General features: G+C 33.9%; 2 protein-coding genes across 2 annotated transcripts; one reads left to right on the forward strand and one right to left on the reverse strand.

Annotated features, from left to right (window-relative positions):
* Positions 1–11,004: 11,004 nt before the first annotated feature.
* LOC116114177 (SPX domain-containing protein 1-like) lies at positions 11,005–14,072 on the forward strand. The gene is made up of 3 exons (XM_031400334.1): positions 11,005–11,304; positions 13,114–13,240; positions 13,531–14,072. Exons 1-3 carry the CDS (start codon positions 11,005–11,007, stop codon positions 13,974–13,976), a joined length of 873 nt encoding a protein of 290 aa, XP_031256194.1. The 3' UTR covers positions 13,977–14,072.
* Positions 14,073–19,472: 5,400 nt separating this feature from the next.
* LOC116114166 (cysteine-rich receptor-like protein kinase 25) lies at positions 19,473–21,435 on the reverse strand. Its single transcript, XM_031400316.1, has 2 exons — positions 20,900–21,435; positions 19,473–19,605 (listed from the first exon to the last, which is right to left on the reverse strand). Exons 1-2 carry the CDS (start codon positions 21,433–21,435, stop codon positions 19,473–19,475), a joined length of 669 nt encoding a protein of 222 aa, XP_031256176.1.
* Between the last annotated feature and the right edge of the window lie 1,340 nt (positions 21,436–22,775).

Consider the following 22,775-nt stretch of genomic DNA (forward strand, 5'->3'; position numbering starts at 1 on the left):
CACAACATTTTGCAACTTAAACTTGATAGTTTCATATTCCTTATACCCCCCTAACTATTCAGACAGTTTTTTCATTATATGCCACAAACACCACCTATGTCTTGTACCAGGGAAAACAATCTCAATTGCATTTTGCATGGCCTTATCTTGATCAGTGATTATTCCATTAGGAGCGATATCCATGCATTCAAGCCAAGAACGAAATAGCCATACAAATGTCTCAGTGTCTCATGAGAAATTAACCCATAAACTAACAATATCGAATGTCCATGATGATCAACCCCCACAAAAGCAGCAAATGGCATGTCATACTTGTTCGTTAGATACGTTGTGTCGAAGGTGATAACATCACCGAATTCTTTATATGCAGCCCTACATCTAGCATCAACCCATAACACATTCTGTAATCGACTCTCTTCATCTACATCAATCATGTACCATAAATTTGAATTCTCTTTTTACATTTTCCTAAAATACTCAAGTACTGCGGAAGCATCTCCAACTCCAAGTCGTAACTTTCTCATTTTTCCAATTTAGTTCCTACAATCTTTTTCTAGAAACGTCAAATTCTCTACACCTCCTGCCTCAACTGAATATGACTGAAAATTTTTACATGGTCTAATCCCAGCCACATCATTAACTTCAAGTCACCTTTTCACATAAGGTTGTATCGTTCGGTTAACCTTGAAATATCTTTTTTTTGTCGGACTGTAAGATCATGGTTATGTTCAAGTACAACTGATTTAATTTACCATTTGCATTCACCATTCAAAGCTGCAGTAATCCGACTCTTACAATCTGTTTTGGCAACAGATTGTTTTTTCAAGGTATTTCTGGACTTACATCTCTCATTTCCAGAACAAGAACATGCCACTGTCACATATCTCATCTCTCCATCTTCGCCTTTCTTTGACGTACGTATCATTGCTTCAAATCCTATTTTGTTACCATACCGTTTGTAATACTTCACCAGACTATCAACTGAATCAAACACCATTCCAATATGAGGCTCTACTTCTTTCTCTACACGTCCTATATCTTCTAATTCATCACGTTCATTTTCCTGATTTAATAGTTTTATAATACATAAAATTAGAATGTACTAATACAACACATCAAAATAAATAAACAATACGATACCATAAATTTACCTCAACATCATTGAAATGAAGCAAATTGGACTCTTCCATATTCTGAGCCAAACTGGACTCTTCCATATTCTGTAATTTAATGCAAATCCAATATTAGTGTTCACGTTCACGAAATCTGATTCATAACAATCAGCAACAAATTTTCTCTATCAGTGTTTTTCTATTGTAACGTATATTCAATCCAAAATATAATACAAAACTAAATAAATGGATACGTTATATAAAAATTTCCACAGTAAAAAACTAAATAAATGTATAAATTATATAAAAATCGTTTATTAACCTGCACAAATCTCTCTAATCTCCCTTTCCTGTAAAAAATGGATCTCTCTTTCGACTGTAAAAAATGGCTATGGTTTGATGAAATGAAAAGATGATAGCTTTCGTTCTTCACACGGTAGCTGGAAAATGAGGAGAAAACATTTGTTGCGGGAAGAAATGGCTGAGGAATGCAAACCCAACACTGAGATGAAGAATAGACGACAACGATGAAGCAGAAGGGGATGACGAATTTTGGCGCTGGTTTTCTTTCGCTCAGAGAATTTTAGCGCTTGGAGAAGCGTATTGGAGAAGCTAATGTAAACAAAAAATAATTTATTACTAAAACGCGAAATTTTTTTTTTAAAAAAAATTTAATAACATTATGGACGGGCATCCACAAGGGTTGGACGGTCGTCCTTTACATAAGGGATGGTCGTCCAACCTTTGTGGACGGGCGTCCATACTGAATGGACGGCCGTCCATTCAGTATGGACGCCCGTCCACAATGAATGGATGGCCGTCCACAAGTTAGGGACGACCGTCCAGTGTTAAAAATTAATTTTTTTTACGAATTACTTTTGGACGGGCATCCATTACTTACGGACGCCCGTTCACAATAAAAGGACGGCCGTCCATAATGAAAATTTTTTTTTCATATTTGGGTGAAGGACGGGCGTCCATTATTTGTGGACGCCCGTTCAAAATTAATGGACGGCCGTCCATAATGGATGGACAGTCGTCCCTAAGCTTTTACAATTTATTTTATTTTATTTTAATAGGGACAGGCGTCCATATTATATGGACGGCCGTCCCTCGCATATGGACGCCCGTCCATATGACATGGACGGCCGTCCCTCGCATATGGACGCCCGTCCATATGACATGGACGCCCGTCCATAATGGATGGACGGCCGTCCCTAAGCTTTTACAAATTTTTTTATTTTATTTTAATAGGGACGGCCGTCTATATTATATGGACGGTCGTCCCTCGCATATGGACGTCCATCCATATAACATGGACGGGCGTCCATGTGAGTGAACGGCCGTTCACTAGAAAAAAATTATAAAGAAATGGAGAAACGCGTTACACGTCGGCCGGTACATAAATTCGGTGCTAATATTTCGGTGTCCATAGTGTTATTGAAAAAAAAATCTTGGATTCGTCACTGGGTTTAATGAGATATTTTTAACTCTAAGATTCATGAATACCTATGCTGGTTGTTTGTCATGAATACTCATGCGGGTTGTTGGAAGATCTAGAATTGCTCAATTTTGACACGTTGGATTGACAAGCCAATCAAATTGCTCTATCTTGACATGTTGGATTGATATTTATTGATGCATCTATAATTATTAATTAATTAAAAAAATAGGATTTGTAATAATATAGGTACATTGCATTGGCATTCCAAAGATGTGCATTAATAACAAGTATACAGGTGCATTGCATTGGCATTTCAAAGATGTGCATTAATAATAAGTATACAGGTGAATTAGATTGCTATTACTAATTGTGGTTATATGACATTTGTCTATGATTGCCATCTATAATAATGTAGGTGCATTGTATTGATATTGGAAAACTTTCTTCATATTGAAATCGTATTTAATTGCATTGGTATTCAGAAGGTCTAAATAAGGGGTCATAAAAGGGGTTCATGTTCAGTTGTGTATCATCTCAATTTGTTAGTTGGCATCAACGATACGTCTGGTCTTTTGTTAATTGTTTATATGTTATTTTAGTTTGTGAAAATAATATGTCTGTTCTTCGCGTGCATCTTGATCGATGGTTTTTTATTTATGTATGTTTTGGTTGTTGATTACAGGTTGGAGATTCATGAATTAGCATGGAATAAAGGTGGGATGTTGGATTGATACTGTCAGATGAATTGTTATTTTGATTTGTTCTTCTGAACTACAAGTATATGCTCTAAGTATTTTAATGCGAAACTGTAAGTATGTCTCCTAACTATTTTAACGTTTTTGTTAGATTGAATGATTGTTTTTGTTCAGCCAATTTATTTGAATGATTGATTGTGTTATTCCTTCCGAACGGTAAGTGTGTTCCTTGATATTTTTAACATGAATATTAATTAACTTTTGTTGTTTCCGTTTTTTAGGTACTAGTTTTTATATGGATGGATAATTATTCCTTAACAATGTTAACATGAAGATCGATTACATTTTGTTATGTTTGTTTTCAGGGAAATGAGGATTTGTGTTTATTATTTTTTTGGTAGAGCCATTGATTCGGTGCGTCTCTTCTGCCGACCGATCGGTATAAAATGTGAATTCGTTGATTTTATTGATTTCATTTTACAGGTTGCAAGGTAAAAAGTTGACATGTTTATACAGTGTCCAGCATGTTTCGTACCAAGTTGTGTTTATTAAGTCTTCGGTAAGTTCATTGATTTGGTATGTCTGTGGTTGCAATCGATTAGCATGAATTATATGTTCACTGATGTTTGCAGATTTTATTTTTCATCTTACAATTATGGCCTAACAGTGAGTATTTGTTGTTGGTATGTTAATGTGACAGGCAATTAGTTTTTCCTGTATTGTTGACGTTGAGTAACATTAAATGTTCATGGTCTATACTTTGTCTAAAGATTAAGCATTGTTTTTTTGACCATGCTATCTATTTGTTCCGGTCGATATGTAACCATTTGTTTTGGGATTGAGCTACATGAAACATTTGTGGATTGGTTTATGTTAACAAGACTCGTGTAAGTGTTGTTTTTGCTAACTCTGTTCTCAGGTTACATAATCGATCCTCAACTATCATCTAAGTTGGTATTAGGCAAGCTGCCTAATACTTGTATAGGAATAGATGGAATTGTTTATCTTTCTGATATATCAAATTATCCAAATTTTTGTGTTCCTTAGATCATTGATAAGTGCTCAAATTTATGGTTTAATAGTGTTAGTTGAAAAGTTATAGCCAATCTGCACGTAAAAAAAGAAGGTAAAGCTAGCTAGCTTATATATATATATATATATAGTACGTACGTGCAACTGCTGCTAAACATGATCCATTGATTCTAATTTTAAATATAATCTTTAGCACATAACGGGTACTGCAACCTACTTGAGTGTGTGTGGGTATAATATTCCATCTCAAACTTTACATTTTTATTTACAAGTGATTATCAAATCAAATCAAGAAATAAACTGGTGCATCTTCCTCCATATATTCTGTGTCTTTTCGCCAACCTAAGTTTATTATATCTTTAAAATAATAAATTAAAGCTTGTTGTTGGTGCTGGTGATGGTGTGAAGTGCGTTTGATCAAAAGCTTGATTCTTACGAAGTAATTAAAATGATTGTGAAAAGAAGAGATAATAATGTAAAGACTAAAGAGCATACGGTTGCAGTGTTGAGATAAAATGAAGCAGAATTATTATATATGAGTATATGAATCTGAATTTGTCCACATTACGTAATAGAATGAAGCACTAAATCGAAGTTGGAACTTGTCGACATTACATTACGTAGCTTGACAGCAAATTCTAAAACCAAAGACATTAGTGATAGTGGTGGATCTCTCCATCTGCATTACTCACTGTCAAGTAAAATATGTCATCAATTCAGTAATCGGGTCCTTCAATTTGTAAGGTTGAGGTGAATTCTAACCCCACACAAAATCCATAAAAGACTCTTAAAGGCCCCACTTTCACCCACAACTTTCTTTCTTCTTCACATTGCCATGAATATGATGTGCCCACAGGCCCAACAGGCAGGATTTTTTGCCTTTGCAATTTTTAAGGGTTTTTATTCCGTACACCAACTCCTTTGGTACATCCAACACAACTGTATATTATATGGAAACCAGAATTTGTACAATTTGTAATAAAAGTTTGATTGTTGATGTGGCCCAAGACAAACGTTTTATGTACACTTGGGCCCATGACCCGCATTACATGTGAATCATTCACACATGGGCCTCAATGGATTCGGCTCACTCAAAGCTGGGTTCCGGCCTAGATTCTACGTCCACAATCCTCCCACAGCTGCGTATTCAACCTTTTTTTCCTTTTTTTTTTATTGGGATGTTCAATCAGTTTGCATGTACTTCAACTAATCCCCTTGAACTCTGAAGTTGATAGCTAAGTAAATCCCCTCAATGACCACCCTTATTAGCAACCCAGGTGGAACGAACTCATAATCTCTTGAATAATACACCTAAAAGTTATAGTTGACCGTTGGAGCACCCAGTGGTGGTTACATATTTAACCATTCGATGATGAAAATTTAATGTATAATGAGATAATAGTTTATGGAATTTCACTTATTAAGAAAATAAAATTTGAATTAGATGGTCATGGTAGGAAATGCAGGTTAGGCAGAGGTGCACATTTCTGGTTTTAATTGTACAGAAAAGAAAGCAATCAAGTATTGGATTTAATATCACTTTGAGAAATCTGGTTTTAGCTTTACGAATACACTGCACATCAGAGCCACAAGCTCCATCTTTATGCGTAATTTTTTATTTGATTGAAAATTGTTCTCCATCATAACACATTAGTTTTGGTTTAAGTCTTCCATCTCTACATATTGGATAAGTACTAATAATAATTATATAAGTATATTACATAAATAAATCATTTAAAAAAAAAAAAACGTATAAATTAATCTGTTTTCAAACCTTGGCTAGAAAGAATCCTATCCTGTGAGAAAGGAATTTATCAGTCAATGTCAAACCTAAAAATAAACTCAATATAAATTTTAAGTTTAAATAATTGATCTTCATAATATTAATTGGTGTTGATAATTATAAAAGTACAATTATTAATTTGATGTTAACTCAATTCTGTATATATATAAAAGTTATATTTACTCTAAAACTTATATAATCTAACAATTATCATTTCTTAATTTAATTACTTTATTCTATTAGAATAAATTTATTTACAACCTCAAGTAACACGTTAAGATAAATCATTTTTTTTTTTTTATCAACCAAATTAAATCCCACACCGAATGATAACATCCATTTGGACCACGGTTGCCGAACCATTATTCACGATTCAAACAATATATCATAATATCATTATGACGTTTCTTACTTGAATACTTAACAAAATATTTATTACGTTTACTATCGTTTCGTATCTGTTGGAGTCTCACACCGACTAGGCACGCTCAAGTCTATTGGGTTATAAGAGGGGATAATCCTCCCATTCAATAAGGCCTTATTGGGTGAAGAGTCAGGCCCACCTTAAATTTTATCATGGTATCAGAGCTCAGGTTCAGTTGAGCTGAGCGCTTGACCAGCGGGTGAGGAGTTAGAGCCAACAACTATCTCCATTAACAGATATGACCCAACATATGGGCTTGACCGTGAGGGGGAGTGTTGGAGTCTCATACCGACTAGGGACGCTCAAGCCTATTGAGTTATAAGAGGGGGTAATCCTCCCATTCAATAAGGCCTTATTGGGTGAGGAGTCAGGCTCACCTTAAATTCTATCAGTATCCTCTTATCCAAAAAGTTATTAACGTTTTTTCAATCAATACGTTTTCTTATTACTAGACATTTATTGGTTTTCCCAAAGCACCTTTTGTATCCTCAAAAAATAAATAAATACTTTTAAATTTTAAATAAATAATTTACATAACATTAAAGTGATGAAAAGACTACCTGAATATTATATGATCTAATCGTACAATCCATGTTATTTTTCCAATTTATTCTTCTTATCATTTCTATTAAACTCATGCCAGTTAGATCTTATTTTTCTTAAACAACCATGTTTATTTGTTATAACATTTTTATTTATATTCCATTTGTTTCTTTTGTATTCCTAATTAAACAAAACACATCTATCAAATAACATCAATGCCCTTCTCATTATACTTTTTGATTGATGTGATTGATATTTTGATGATATCTGGTATTGTGTCATGTGCGTACTAATCAAATATCTCAAATGTTTAATATACCTATATAGAAATTAACATGAATGCGGACCTTTTACATTTAAATATAAGTAATACTTGATATTAAATGATTAATACAATTATCATTAATTTACCAAACTATTGAAAACCAGATTCAGATAATAATGTTGACTCCTATGAATAATAAATAGAACATTATGTAAGCAATTGAAATACCAAAGAAAGAAAAAAATTTGTTTGCTACCTACACGCGAACTATATAAACCACAGATACCATATCAACAACATAATTTTCATATACTTGCACCCAAAAAACAGCACCAATACATCATGATTCCTTTCAAATTAACAAAAAAACAACCCATAGGTCAACAAAACAGTAAAATAATAACAAACATCAGCCAAGAAATAGGAAGAAAATATGTATGTATTGATGTTTAACAAACTGATAACAATAATAGCAAACAACAAAATATGCCTAGCACATCAACCCAAAATTACAAAATCAAATATGAAAGGAAAAACAATATTGGACTTCGAGGGCCAGCTCTTCCCTAATTGCTAATTTCAAGGGTTAGCTCATCCCAAATTTTCCTATATTCTTCTCTCCCTAATCTGCTGTCTCCCTCTTTTTTTATCCTATAGCTCTCTCTCTCTCTCTCTCCCCCTAACTGAATTCCTTTGCTATCCCAACCTCTAATCGCCAGCTGTCCTAGCCTAAACCCATGGAAGTTTCCTGCCAACATCCCCTCAATCCACTACTTGCTATCTTATTTCACTTTTCATACACCCTCATTATCCAGGTCCCATCATTACCTCCCCAAGCACTACCACCTTGTCCTCAAGGTGGGAAGATGGAGATTGTTTACCTGACACCACCCTGCTCCTCCACTCCTTCACCTCCCTCTTTTTCTTTACCCAACTCTTCCTCATCTTCTATCATTCGACGAAAAAGGGGTGTTCACGGTTGAGGGAAGACAAAATCGATCGTTCGAAGGGCTTTCGAGTTTGTACTTCGATGACTGGTGGTTGTCGCTACGTTGGACGATGCTTCTTCCCAAGATCAACTCGCCGGCGATGAGTTTCCAGAGTATCGCGACTGATTGTTGAAAGAATTCGATCTAGAGTTGTTTGCGATCTTGTTTAAATTAGATTGCACCCGAGACCCATTTTCTATTGACCCAATTGTTCTACCCGGCCCAAACTTAGATGAATTAAAAGCCTTGCCTAGTCCATTATCTATTGAATTAAACTCTCTGCCCAAACCATTTTCAACTAAACTAAAGCCTTGGCCCAATCCATTCTCTAATGACCCAAGCCCATGCCCATGACTAAACCCATTTAGCCCAATTGATCTCCCATGTTTGCCCGACCCAATTTTTAAATCCTTTAAGGCCCAATTCTCCTCGAATCGTTGAGCCAAACCTAATAAGTGAACTAAATTATTAGATTGGGCCAACCTGATTTTGGCCCGAAATTTTGATTTTAGCCCATCATAAAAAGCATGAATTAAAACTTCTTCTTTCTTCTCAACTAAAGGAGCAGAGATAGCTTCCAACCTCTGACGATGCTTCTCCACCATGCCCAGTTGTCGATTTCCCATCAATGATTCGTATGTACTTCTCTTGTCCTTGTCCATGCACACGACTGTTGCTGCAAGTCTCTCCGGCATTGCTTTTCTGTTAACGTTGAAGTATCGCTCTATTCTGAACACCCACTCATGTGGGTCTTTGCCGGAAAAAATGGGTATCTCCAATTTCCGGCCACCAATCTCACCTCGATTATGCCCTGGATTGCTAGAGTTTCCAACTTCATTTTGCCCTCCAAGGTTTTGATCATTAGCTACCCATGTAGCTCTCGGTGCCTTTGTCGACCCATCTCTTATGTTGTTTCCAAAGTTCCCTTGTGGAATACCTATCTTCTGATTTGCTTTTCCATATAAGTTTCTTCTACGAACTTCTTCTTCTTCATCATTTCTTTTCATCCAATTTTGCATCTCAATCAACATTTCTCTCATGACACCCACGTTTTCAAATAACCTGGACACATCTCTCTAGACACACATCAGCTTCCTCTCAATATTATCAATCCTTACCTCCATTCTAGTACCAACCATACCCCACAATCGTCTGCTCTGATACCAATTGATAGAAACCCACTCCAATAACTCAATAATTTTGGGCTGGTTCATGGGTCTTTCATGGGCTTGGATATAACTCTTTTTAGAAAATCGGCTTGCCAAAGGATAGTGCCCAAACATTTATAACCCACATGCCCACCATTTTCTCTTTCAATGTGGAATCCTAACATTGTTACAATTACCTTCAGAAATTCTACAACGAATCATTATAAAAGCAACCGACAAAGATCATACCACTTTATAAGCAATACGATTAACGTAAGTTTTACTAAAACTATCTCATTAATCTATTGATTTCATTATTTTCTTAGTCATATAAAAAATGATATTATATAAAATGGTTAAATGTACAACTAATAACAATAAGATAATAGTTTGTTTCATAGCAATCTCATAACAATAATGGTAAACATTCGAATCATATACATCTTTAGTTGTTAATAATTTTCTAATACATAAAAAATAAAATATATTTTAGATCTATATTTAAGTGAGTAATATTCGGTACACTTATTTATTCTTAATTGCTTAATGGATTATAATTCGTAAACATACATGTGTAACTCGTGGATCCCATGTCTAGTTTCATATTACTGTAGTAGATATTCTTAATAATGAAAAAGAAGAGAAACAGGGGAACATTTCCAGAAGATACGAATGGTAGATTCTAGGTTCAACTCAAGAATATCCATCAGATAGATCCGAATCTTCTCGAAAAATGCTACCGATAAAATTACCAATTTAACCTTCAAAGATTGAACGTATACATTACGATGCGGTGAATTTATCCTTTGATTGACTTGTTTGGTAATGTTAAAATAAAGAGGTTGTCGTTTTATATGAAAGTGCCACCGATGCATATTAACTTTTTAGTAACATTTTAGGTAAGAGAGTGAATTGGATATTCTTCCCACCTTCAGAATTATACCATGCGTCATAAATGAGCATATGTACCTTTCCCTTTCCTTCCCTCGCCTCTTCGCCGAACCCAATCCAAACCACTCAAATTTCTTTTCTATTTGCTTTTTTTTTAATTATAAAGAAATTTATATATTTTTAAAAAATAGCCGATAATTTTGATGGAAGTCAGCCAACACTAAAATTATTGTATAAATAAAAATTCTCTTTATAATTTAATCAGAGCACGGCTGGAATCAAACCCAGTTGAGTGGAGTCATACGTCATTAGAGACTGAATGAGCCATTTGTTCTGTTCTAAAATATCTCTCCCAACACCGCACGGCCCACACACACACACACACACACACACACACACACACATCGCTAATCTAATTCAGCTCTCTCGAACCGCTACAAAAAAAGTCATATTGACACGTGGCATCTCCGAGTAAAAGAAATACAATAAGCATTAAATATGATATCTAATCTCTTTCAAAAGGGAATAAAACCAGAGATATACCCTTCTAAACAAACGGATATTCCAAAACTAACCCCCCGAATATTCTGCTCTTACAGTTATATCTCCCTCTCTCTCTCACTCTTTCTGATCCTCATTTTCCCTCACTTTTCTTTCTATTTTTCTCTCTAATCAAACATGAAATTTGGTAAGAGCCTCAGCAACCAAATTGACAAGACCTTACCTGAATGGCGAGACAAGTTTCTCTCCTACAAGGACCTCAAGAAGAGGTTGAAGCTCGTGGAGCCTAATAAAGGTGGTGAGAGGCCCAACAAACGGCCCAGATTCGACGAGTCCACGGTAGCCGGAGATGATAATAAGACTAGTGATACTATGTCGAGGGAGGAAATCAATTTTATAAGTTTGTTGGACGACGAAATGGAGAAATTCAATACCTTCTTTGTTGAAAAGGAGGAAGAATACATCATTAGATTAAAGGTAAGTTCATTCTCTTAGTTCGTTTCGTTTGTTCCGTAATTTTCTTTCGCTTTCTCATGAAACAAACATGGAATAATTTATTAGGATTATAATATCTTAAGTTTAATTTGGTAGAATGAAGATAAAAACGGAATATTTTTAGGTCACGTTGCAGCCACTGAGATCTAGATGTCTGAGAACTGGACCGTTATGCTGTTATTCTCTTGGCGCTTTGCCGTTACTTTCGTAAAACTAACTTTCGCTATTTGCCAGCTGTCCTATTGCCAACTGTTTCACACCCTAGTTATAATGTTATCTTCAGGACTCAGGAAATTTTAGAATAATTCCATGGCATATTCGGCTAATATGTGATAGATGTCAAGTTGTGCTTTTCTGCTTTTTGTGTCAGTAGGTGTTAACTGATGTAGTTTGAGCTGGTAGTGGGGAATGAATAATTAGTAGTTTTTATTACTTAAAAGCTTTCTTGTTAAGTCGACCGTGTTGAATATGTTGCGACTCGATATTTTAATAACTACGATGGTTTAATGGGTCTGTAACTGATGTGATAGTTGATTTTATCCTTTAATTACGTAACATCTTTATTTTTCTTAAAAAATATATTTCATAACTTCGGATTAATTTATTAAGAAATTTAAATTACGTGTTAAAATAATAAGTAGTTTTTATTGATAAAAACTTGATCGTTGGCTGTGTTGAATATGTTGTGATATCGTAATATTACAAATCGGGTCAACGGTAAATACCCAATTGGTCCCTATTGATATGATAGTTGATTTCATTTATTTAGAAAATTAGTTTAAATCTGAAGTAATGTGATAGTTGATTTTATTTATTCAGTTACGTAACGCGTTTTACCTCTTTTAAAAAAGAAATTATAACATTGAATTTGAGTTACAAAACAATCAAAATGTATCCATAAAAACTTTATCATTAGCTGTGTTGAATATGTTGCGATATTATAATATTACAAGTAAAATACTCAATATGATAATTGATTTTATTTATTTAGAAAATTGGTCCTAATGGATGTGATAGTTGATTTTATTTATTAGTTATGTGCACTATCTTTTTCTTTTTCTTCGTTTAGGAAATTAGTTTAAATTCTAAGTAATGTGATAGTTTATTTTATTTATTCAGTTATGTAACGCATTTTACCTCTTTTAAAAATGAAATTATAACATTGGATTTGAGTTACAAAACGATAGAAAGGTATCCATAAAAACTTCATCGGTTGTGATGTTGCGATATTATAATATTACAAGTAAAATACTCAATATGATTGTTGATTTTATTTATTTAGAAAATTGGTCCTAATGGATGTGATAGTTGATTTTATTTATTAGTTATGTGCAACAACTTTTTATTTTTCTTTATTTAGAAAATTATTTTAAATCCTAAGTAATGTGATAGTTGATTTTATTTATTCAGTTACGTAACGCGTTTTACCTTTTATGAAAAAGAAATTATAACATTGGATTTGATTTACAAAACGATAAAAAGGTATTCATAAAAACTTTATCATTGGCTGTGTTGAATATGTTGCGATATTATAATATTACAAGTAAAATACTCAATATGATAGTAGATTTTATTTATTCAGAAAATTGGTCCTAATGGATGTGAGAGTTGATTTTATTTATTAGTTAGGTGCACTATCTTTTTCTTTTTCTTTTTTAAAAGGAAACTATTACTTTGGATTTGGGACACAAAATGATAATTGTCAAGTTTGATTTCTTCAAGAATTGAAATTATGTGCTAAAATGTAATAATTGATATTGACAAGTTTGTGGTGTTGGGAATGGAACGCAGGAACTACAAGATGGAGTGGCAAAGGCAAAGAATTCCAATGAAGAGATGATAAAAATTCGGAAGGAGATTGTGGACTTCCATGGAGAGATGGTTTTACTGGAGAATTATAGCGCCCTTAACTATACAGGTATTTTAACATTCTCAATTTGTTTTCCCTCTGGTTGATCAAATTTTAAAATGAACAAATATAGTATTAACCATGTATTAGAGTGCATTGATTCCGTAAAATATTTTGATCTCTCGTTGGGTCAAGTATAAGAAGCTTTTTCTCAAGTGGAACTTGGTTATTGTTTTTAAAGATATAGAAACTGAGGCCCCTTTCTGATATGAACATATGGCCTTAGAATATGCAATCGTGGTTGTGTTGTTGTTTATGAGATCAATCGTGGATGTAATTAATATGGCTGTAAATTACAGGATTGGTAAAGATACTGAAGAAGTATGACAAACGAACTGGTGCTCTGATTCGTCTACCATTCATTCAAAGGGTATTGCAGCAGCCGTTCTTCACTACAGACTTGCTTTACAAGCTGGTGAAGCAATGTGAGAAAATGCTTGATAGCCTCTTCCCCATAAATGAAAAGCCAGTTTCAAAAGATGCGCCTGATGGGGAAGACGGTTGTGATCCAACTTCTTCGGCGACAACAAAGGATGGTGATATTCTTTCAATGCCCAAAGAACTTGCAGAGATTGAGTATATCGAGAGTTTATACATGAAGAGTACTATTTCAGCATTGCGGGCTTTGAAGGAAATTCGGAGCGGTAGCTCCACTGTTAGCGTTTTTTCATTGCCCCCATTGCAAATAAGTGGATTGGACGATACATGGAAAAAAGTCCCAATTCTGGAACAAGAAGCCAAGTAATTGGACCCTCTCTGAGCAGGTGGATAGTACTGAAAGAGATTGCCTCTTTTGTTTTGTATCATTTATTATTTTATTTTATTTTTTTTAACTTTTTCACGTTTCATGTATCTATGGACTATGATGGATGCTTTAGATACTAACACAGATGTAAAATGTTAAATTTAGGGTGAAACAAATTAATATAATCATAAATATATGATATGATTACAATTAATATAATCATAAATATATGATATGATTACCTTAGGGAGGATATGAATTGTTTTTATATGAAAGTTAAGACATAAAAATTGTGATGGATTACGTTTTTAAATTACATATTTGTTTTAGTTAGAGCAACCAGAAAATAAATTTTCTCAAAGAGATTTGACTCCAGATTTTTTTGTCAATAATTATCAATAGCAGATGTTCATCAACGTATTGAGCTTATGAGAAGTTGGGCTCCAGAGGCTCAAATTCTGCTTCTGCTTATAACCAAGCGAATCCCTCAACAAATCCAACACAAGTTAATCAATTTAAGCAATATTAACAGATCAACAAATTAAACGTGCAATATCCAACAATCAGTTCAGTTAATCAATCAAAATACCATTAAAATATATACAACTAAGGCCTTAGGCTTTGATACCACTGTAAGTATATCAATGGGGTAAACGCAACGAAAAACAAAATATTTTCCATCGATTACTCTTATTCGCTCAAAATCAGTATATATATATTACATCCATGCCTCCTCCCTGCCTCTGATACAACACATTTTTGTTGGTTAAAGTTTTCTAATGGTTTAGTTGTTTCAAAAACAAAAATAAACCTTTTCCAGATAAGGATCCGATTTTTAGGACAAATAATCTACAATGGTACAATTATACCTATTAAAAGATCTATTGAATTTGGTAAAAAATTATCTGATGTCATCATTGATAAAACTCAGTTACAAAGATTCTTAGGAAGTCTTAATTATGTAATGGACTTTTATCCTAAACTTATTCAAATTTGCAAACCTTTATATGAAAGGTTGAAGAAGAATCCAGCATCGTGGACAAACCAATATACTAATACAATCTGACAGATTAAAGACCAAATCACCCATTTACCATGTTTGCATTTAGTAGACCCATTAACCTTCAAAATAGTTGAAACAGATGCCTCAGATTTAGGGTATGGAGGTATTATGAAACAAGTATAGATAACAAAGAACAAGTTATCCAATTTACTTCCAAATTTTGGAATGAAACTCAACAAAAATACTCCACTATCAACAAGGAGATTTTATCCATTGTCCTATGCATTTCCAAATTTCAAAGTGATTTACTCAATCAAAATTTTTTACTTTGTATTGATTATCAAACTGCTAAACATGTTTTACAAAAGGATGTTCAAAATATTGCATCAAAACAAATTTTTGCAAGATGACAAGCAATTTTATGTGTGTTTGATTTTGACATTGAATACATCAAAGGAGAAGCTAATTTCCTGCCTGACTTCCTCACCAGGGAATTCCTTCAGGGGAGACAACCATCATGCCTCCCAAAAAGATCAATCCTCCAATCACTCAAAAACAATCAAAGGCTTCTTATGCCCAAAAGCCCACAAACACCAAATCATGGTATGAACTCGTATGTGAAGAAGAAGCCCAAGAAAGGGCCCAACAATCAAAAGGAAAAGGCATAGCCTCAACAAACTCTTCTCAGAGCCCAACAAATACAGAGCAAATCCAGAATTGGATAAACTCTTTTAAGCAAAGTCCAGAAGCAACCTTAGCTATGATTAGGTTAACACCAAATTTACCAAAAAATGATATTTTGAAATTTAAAAAACCTCAAACTCTTCCAAAAAATTCCCAAGGATTTTCCGAATGTGAAAAATTTTCACTAAGCACATTGCAAAAGGCAGCTCAAATTGCTCTTTCAAAAAACAAAGAACTTGTTCCCGCAGCTACACCATTAAAAACCTTTAAACCAGGACAAAAATATATTCAAAAAGGAATTGCAACTAATCTTTTGGTTTTCGAAGAAGGATATGATTTTGAAAACCCTAAACAATTAGTTCAACAAATTTTTCCAAAAATTTTTCATTTTATCCCTGAAGATTTAAGGAAAACTCAAAATTTTTATGAATTTCTTCTTACTGATTCTGACTCTTGTGAGTTTAAACACTATGAGGATAAAACCAACCAGGATTTATCACTCATTCAACCTTCTATATTATGAAAATCCTTAGTCCTTCTGATTGGGGATTCAACCCAAACCAATTCAAAAAAATTTCCCAAAATTTTGACCCGTTTGGATATAATTACTGGGACTATCAAAGGGCCTGGAACAGATCACTCTTTCTCCAAAATAGTCATCACAGGCACTCCTAGATGATTTACTTCAAAAGGAACACTTTATTCAAATTTCCCAATTGGTTTTCCCAATGGTGGGATCATTTTGGATTAATTCTCGAAATCCTACCCCCAACTGTCCGTGAAGGATTCAATGAGTTCAAGCTCAGGTTCAAAGTTTCCGAAGCAGATTCAAACTTCCCTCCATCACTTCATTTCTCACCAAAGTTCCACCTCTCGTGGATTTTACAATAGGAATATGAAATTGTCCAAAATATTAGCAATCTCCCTAATTTGATCTGGAAATTTAAAGTTAAGTGGTGGGATAAATTTGATGCATCCCACGTGTCAGAAGAAAAAATTCAACTTTGTCTCTCAAGTTCACCTCATCAAACTCAGGCAATTACCCCTGAAATTGCCAATTTTTTACAGAAAAAGACTGTGGCATCAGTATCCTTAGCAGGAGCCAAGACAAAACAAGAACTTAAAGACCACCTCAAGACTATTCTTTCACAAATCCAAGATGAAGAAGAGGAAGCAGAAGAAGAAGATGGAGAAGAATCTTACCGAAGCTCTAGTGCCTCGGTCAATCTCGCACAGAGCAATGAAGATGATTGTTATGGAATCATCTAACTTATTCTAAACAGTTCGAAATTACCGCTTTTCTCAAAAAAAGGATCATAAATTTTATTAATGGCTTTTAGGAGGAATTCTTGGTCTTTGGTTAAGACATTTATTTCATTTTCATTGGAGGTTTCAATTTCATCAATTTGGTTGTCGTCAAACATTTCTTTTTCACTTGAATCAGAATCAGAGGACTGTATCACGATCATTTCAATTTTATGTATGAGCTCATCATCAAGGCTTAATTCTCTAATTCCTTTACTAATTTTACAATATCTAGCGATATGACCCTGTTTACTGCATCTAAAGCACGTGAATTGTTTTGTGGGTTTGTCTGTTTTAGAAAATTTGCTTTGTTGAAAAGGTTTTTCTCCTAAATGTGGGTTTGTATGTATGGTTCTTATGATTATTCATGGTTTTATTACGATTATTCATGGTTTTATCACATTGACCTTTGCAGGTTATTGTTTTTCTTGGTTTTCTTTCCTTTAAAAGAATTTTTGTGATTATTGTCAAATTGTTGACAAAAATTTCCTAATTCTTTTCCTAACTGTTTTCTCTCTTTTTGCCTTTGGTAGGCGAGTTTTTCATCTTTGCAAATTTTCATTCTAACTTTCTGGACAAAACTATGTAATTGTCCATAAGTTAAATTGTCATATGGTATAGTACCATCAAATTGTTTCCTAATTTTTTCTCTAACCTTTTTAGCTAAGATGTTGGGTAAACCGGCCAAAAAGTTAACCTTCCAATAGGCTTTGTTACTATCAACCATTTGCATAACCCTAACAAAAAATGTTTTTTTTATACCATCTATAATCAAGAAGGGTTTTGCATTTTAAGTTCATTAGTGTAGCTTGACTTTTGTCTTTTACGTTTGCAAGATCCCCTACAAAGTGGAGAGTTATCGCAAAAATTAAGGTATTAATAGCATCCTGAATTTCATTACCATCTTCAATCAAAATTGATGCAAAATTGGTATTCCATTATCATCAATTTTGATTGCGGTAAGAATTTCACTTTGGTTTTGTTCTTGTAGGTGGCTATCACACCAGGATTTGAGAGAGCCAATGAAGCCAACTACCAACAAGTGGGCTATGGCTTGGTCTGTTGAACTATGTTTAGTCCTATAGGCATTACTAACCATAGTCATTTGTTGTAAGACCATAATAATATTATAATCAGACATGCCATCTATGTTCCATTCATAGATAGAATTGGCATTGTATTTTCTTTGCTGTATTTGAGAGGATTCTTCCAAAACTAAATTTGGGGCTGAAGCTCTTGGATAATACATTTTCGGAGGTTTTTTCCAATTCATGTTATTGATTTGAATAGAATTATCACTTGAGGAAGTATTTTGATCATCAGTTTTTGATGATTCTGATGAATATGTTTTACCAATAAAATTTATATGTTTAGAAGTTTGGGGGGTGTCTGGTGCGATAACATTAGAGAATTCTTCTTTTATCTGGTTGAGTTTTCTATTTATTTCTTGCATAAATTCTTCTTTATTGGTTAAAGTTTTAGTGTGTTTTGGAGGGATTTCATGTGGAATAATAAAAGGTGTTCCCTCTGATAAATAAAGGTGTTTCCTGGCTCTGATAAAGAAACATTTTTTTTGTTAGGGTTAACTCTATTGAGACTTGATAATTTTCTTTCTTTGTAAATATCTGTTACCGAAATTTTGGGAATGTTCCATTTATCAAAATGTTTTTGTAAATCTTGAGGTCTTATGATATGTTTATCTTTTTGTGTACAAGCATGACTTGTTTCAATTATGTTGTCATTTTGATTTATACAAATCTCTTCTTGTTGAACACTCTGTTCATCTCTAGTATTTGAACTGGAAGTAGACATTGGTCTAGAAAAGTTTTCCATTTTGTAAATCACCTATTTCTTTCCTTACAGCGATTGATCTAAGGGACTTACCACAGTTAAAACCTACAGCCCTACACAACCCAAAATGACTCGGTACTCAAAATAATTAATAAATAAAATTTAACTATCCTAAATCCCTGCTTCCTCCCTGGCTCTTATACCAGAGGGAACACATTTTGTTTTCTCTCTTTTTGCCTTTGGTAGGCGAGTTTTTCATCTTTGCAAATTTTCATTCCAACTTTTTTTGGCAAAACTATGTAATTGTCCATAAGTTAAATTGTCATGTGGTATAGTACCATCATATTGTCTCCTAATTTTTTCTCTAACTTTTTAGCTAAGATGTTGGGTAAACCGGCCAAAAATATAACCTTTCAATAGGCTTTGTTACTATTAGGCATTTGCATAACTCTAACAAAAAATGTTTCTTTATACCATCTAAAATATTGAAGGGTTTTGCATTTTAACTTCATTAGTGCAGCTTGACTTTTGTCTTTTACGTTTTTGGAAATGCATAAGACAATGGATTATTATCCAGAAAGTTTTAATCATCTAAATCAAAATACATAATTAAAACAGAAGAAAAAACTCTTAAGATAAACAATTCTACTCAAATAACTCAATTATTATCTAAGGAAATGGTTAAAAAATATAAAAAAAAGTTATAATTATCTTCATATAGGACTTGTCCGAATAGGAATCAAACCTCTAAGCATTGAAGGCTTGGACACTGCCATCTTTGCATGTTTAAGATATTGTAGATGGCTGAGATTTAGAGATTCTCTACTAGGAACAATAGAATCCAGCCTGTCCAATGGACCAATTTATTTCAATTGTTATCCTGATTTCACAGTCTACTTAGATGACCAAAATATACTAGACGTTTTAACTTTAAATATTAAAACGTTTAATTATGACTTAAAATCGGGAACCATCCCTATAGCAGCCATTTATAGGATTCAATATAAAGTAATGCAATCAGCTTTTGAAACTAGAGCCATTAATCATGACCAAAAAGGCCACATAGTGTTATTTCAAGCTGATCTAACAAGATCAAATAGAACAGTAACTAAAACAATCAATCGAGGCCAAATAACTTTACCAGAGGATTGGAGATTAGCTAACGCAGTCATTCCTTTAGAAATGAGAATTCCTAAACCTTTAACCCAACCAATCCAAAATACAGAAATCGAAAACATAACTAAAAATTCTGATGAAAGTGTTCGAATTAGGTTTAGTAGGCCTCCAATAATAAGTTTTGATGACTCACACTTATTCTCATATAGATTAAATCCCAAAGAACCTCTTGAACAAAGAAGATTTTCTTGTTTAGTAAGATACCCCCCTAGACCTAGCCAGGTTAAAACAAATATTCAAGGAATTGATAATTCCTCAACAATACCACAACCTTATTATTCATTTCAAACACCCTCCGAACAAGATAGGGATGAGACATCACAAACATCACAAAGAATGTCTCCAACCTATTCTCAAATGACAGATTTGCCAGAGTTAAACATTATTGAGAAATTTGATATTGATAAAACCTTCTTAAGAAATGATTTTTATTCAAAAGATAATCAAGAATTAAGAGAAACATTCTTCAAAATCTTTAATAAAAAAGAAAGAGATCTAATTCAACAAAATTATTGCAACTTTATGAAAACACACCATCCNTTAAAACCTACGTCCTCGGGCGCTGCAAAAGAAAACTCCAGTATCTCCAAAACATTACAAACTTTTGGGCAATACAACAAATACCCAAAACAAAGGGGAGATACAACAAAACTTACAAACTAAAGGGTCCTTAAAGAAAGAACCCTAAACAAAAGAAGTATGATGGAATTACAACTTGGGATACAATTAACATTGATTTAGGTCCTTATATATATGCTCCAAAAGTTTCCCACTTTTCATTCCTTTTCAATGTGGGACAAACTAACTCATTTTGGCCTATTACATATAAGTCCCTAAACCTTTCTCCATTATCATTTCTACCCCATATGATTTTGCTAAAAGCCATTTTTTCAACACTGTAGTGCACTGAACTAGAGCATATAAGGTATCCATATCTGTAAAGGACACATTTCCAGTAACATACATCTGTGTTGAAGGATCAAAAGCTGCTTCCTCGGTGAGAGTTCTTAGAATACTCTTCATAGCAGATCTATATCTTTCTGGTTCCGATATATTTAAGGGGTTGTGTTGGTTGAAGTTTCCTGTAACGTCCAATCTGCCTAAGAAATTTTCATTAGAGTAACGCAATTGACAGCTTTCTTCCCACAGAACCGCTTCGGTTTTCCCTGGACAAAGCTTGACAACATCTTCTGCCGCAACTTTTATGCAGTTAATGCAAGCATAGTTTTGAACATAGTTGAGGCACATGTACTGTCCATAAACTCTATCCGAGTTATTTCCATAAGAGGTATTGAATAACTTTGCGACGGAAGCGTTTGCAGTAAAGGAGTTGAAGAGATTTTTGCGGTTATATTCGAATGGACTATTAGCTGAATAATTTGTAGTTTTTGGACAAAGGTGATAGGGAGGATCAGTACGAACAAGATCATAAAAAGTGGCTATGAGAGAATAATAAAAAAGTAGTTGAATAGTTCTTATAAAGCTTAAGAAATGAACCATTTCTTGCCTCTTGAAATGCTTGCACAATAATGCTAATGAATTATCTATATTTTGCAGCTAAATATGTGTAATACTTCTTAGAACGAAACCTTTAACCTTAAGCAAACCATTTATTAGTTCATTGATATTTTTCTTGAAGTTTTAGGGAAAAATCATCGCAATGATTTTTCCAAAGGTCTTATTCATAAACCACTGTGGAAAAGTCAGATGTTGTGGAAAAGCATCAGCTTCTAGAGTTTGAGTGGGCATTGGACTACCATTCTAATCCAAATGACGTATGATAAAATTAAACGTGACCCATTAATATATGTCATTAAATTATATTTGGCTCATTAATATATAAATAATATTATTATGGTTTAATAATAAATTAAAGATTATCCAATTATTTATTTAAGAGTTACACACGATAGAACGTATATTTGAGAGAAATTTATTTTCTAGAAACTTGATCCTCTCTCTACCTATTAAAGAAAGTCAAAACTTACTTTCTCCGTCAATTTTAGAAAAACAAAATTTTGAAAAATTAAAGATAGAAAAGGAGAGAGAAACCAATGTTCTTAATCACAAAAATCATCATCAACTATTATCATGGCTCAAGGTATGTCTTTTCTAATTAACAGAACTTATTATTGTTTTATAACATGTAAAATTCTTGAAATTCAAAGATTTTGCAATTTAATGTTTCATATAAACTTATTTACACGTGGTATCTGTTAGGGCCAAAAATCGTCCTTGGCCCAAATAGGAAAACGGGCTTGACAGTGAGAAAGAGACCAAGCCCAAAGCGACCCAATCCGGACTAGGCCCATTTGATAGGAGACACAGTCAGCCCAAACTATCTAGGCACGAGCCTCCCAATCCCAGCTCATTTTTTGGACCTATACGTGAGTTTAGAGCCCCCGGCCCCCACATATCACTTTCCCATTCCTGATCAATCTCCTATTCAAGGTCACCTTCCTGTTCCGATCACTTTCCTACTTGAAGTTACTCTCTTGTTCGGGATCACCTTCCTATCCGAACACTGGTAAGACAACTCACCACCGCCCTAACTCCTCTAGGGCTTGTATTAGAATCACACTAGGACTCCTACTCCTACCAGGATTGGGAGACCAGATAGTCACTATATAAGCAGAGGCCAGCCCTCTCACAATAGAGATTACATTACACCTTCACACCCGAAGCTCTGACTTGAGAGCTTTACATCACTGTCGTAGTCACAGTCCCAGACTAGACTTCCGATAACCTCTCTACTCCCTAGCCCTCACTATATTAGCCTCTTTCAGCCTTGCTGACTTAAGCATCGGAGTGCCTACGGCAAACACCACCCTGGTGTTTTC

This window comes from Pistacia vera, unplaced genomic scaffold, assembly GCF_008641045.1.
Source record: "Pistacia vera cultivar Batoury unplaced genomic scaffold, PisVer_v2 Contig701, whole genome shotgun sequence".
Taxonomy (NCBI): domain Eukaryota; kingdom Viridiplantae; phylum Streptophyta; class Magnoliopsida; order Sapindales; family Anacardiaceae; genus Pistacia; species Pistacia vera.

Coding starts and splice junctions, on each gene's coding strand:
- LOC116114177 (XM_031400334.1), top strand. CDS start 11,005: ATGAAATTTGGTAAGAGCCTCAGCAACCAAATTGACAAGACCTTACCT. Junction 11,305..13,113: donor AATACATCATTAGATTAAAG/GTAAGTTCATTC, acceptor AATGGAACGCAG/GAACTACAAGATGGAGTGGC. Junction 13,241..13,530: donor TAGCGCCCTTAACTATACAG/GTATTTTAACAT, acceptor TGTAAATTACAG/GATTGGTAAAGATACTGAAG.
- LOC116114166 (XM_031400316.1), bottom strand. CDS start 21,435: ATGGTTCATTTCTTAAGCTTTATAAGAACTATTCAACTACTTTTTTAT. Junction 19,606..20,899: donor TTTGATCCTTCAACACAGAT/GTATGTTACTGG, acceptor TCCATTGGACAG/GCTGGATTCTATTGTTCCTA.